Source organism: Austrofundulus limnaeus, unplaced genomic scaffold (assembly GCF_001266775.1).
Source record: "Austrofundulus limnaeus strain Quisiro unplaced genomic scaffold, Austrofundulus_limnaeus-1.0 Scaffold64, whole genome shotgun sequence".
Lineage (NCBI taxonomy): Eukaryota > Metazoa > Chordata > Actinopteri > Cyprinodontiformes > Rivulidae > Austrofundulus > Austrofundulus limnaeus.
Window position 1 is genome coordinate 299,760 of NW_013952466.1, and position 1,060 is coordinate 300,819.

The following is a 1,060-nucleotide window of genomic DNA, read 5'->3' on the forward strand; positions in this document are numbered from 1 at the left end:
GTGTGTGTGTGTGTGTGTGTGTGTGTGTGTGTTCCGCCTCAGCCGCTGTCCAACACACAGGGGAGGGGTTTTCACACGCGTACCAGCGCAGCCAGTTGGTGCGTGTTCATACTTGTAGCAGCACTTATGTTGTGAAGGAAATGCATAGTTCTTATTAAAAATTGTCATATTTCTTCAAAAGCTGAGTTTGAAAAAGCTGTGTGAATGTAGGTTTATGTTATATAAAAATGTTTTGGATAATGTTTTGGATAATTTTACCTTATAAATATTTACTTTATATTTCTGTAATTAGATATATCAGGGTTTTTAAATCATTTAACATTTTTAGTATTTATTGGTTTAGTAATTGGAAAATGTAAGAAACATTTTCGTATCAACCACATATTTGTCCCATAATTTAACATCATAAATACAGATAAAAAATGTTTGTGCCTTAAAAAGATAAAACATTTAAATTACACCCCATCAGAAAACCTTTTTATTGGCAACAGGGTTTATATCTTACCTTGAAAAGTATTTCTGCAATTTAACATTTAAGAAGTTCCATGAATTTTAATGTTTGTGAATTCAAAATAAAACAGTGGTTTACAAACTCAACATGTTCCTGTTGTTTTTTTCTGAAATGTAAATTGATTGCTGTAGTTTTACAAGTGTGTAAATTTTGCATAATATCCAAGACTAAAATGAAGCTGTCTTGTTCCCTTCAGGTTTGTACAGAAAGTTGTAAGACCTTTGGCGCCACCTGCTGGCAAACTGTTAACTTGCAGCTCCGCTCCTGCCCCGGTGGCCTTGATCACTTGAACTTAAGATAGTCAAAAATGTAACGTTCTACAGAAGCCGAGAGCGGACGTTTCCCACTGACAATTTTTAATCCCCTAAGTGTGAATACATGCTGAGCTGCAGTCAGGCCAGCCACTTCCTTTAATGACAAGGGCTGAAATGAAATTTATCTGTGCAAAACAGATGAACTGCGATTTTAGCCTGTGTTATTGTAAACTTTAGTGACCACAGCCCATCTTCATGGTTACCAAATTATACAAAGAACAGTCTGGTAGGAGGG

At 35.8% G+C, this 1,060-nt stretch overlaps 1 protein-coding gene across 1 annotated transcript in view; it reads right to left on the reverse strand.

The window, feature by feature from the left end:
* The window catches only part of olfml2a (olfactomedin-like 2A), a 54,968-nt gene extending 54,404 nt beyond the window's left edge, over positions 1 to 564 (reverse strand). Inside the window, exon 1 of the mRNA XM_014009965.1 lies at positions 2 to 564. Coding sequence (XP_013865419.1) covers positions 2 to 168 — 167 coding nt within the window. The 5' untranslated portion in view covers positions 169 to 564. The remainder of the gene's footprint in view (position 1) is intronic.
* Between the last annotated feature and the right edge of the window lie 496 nt (positions 565 to 1,060).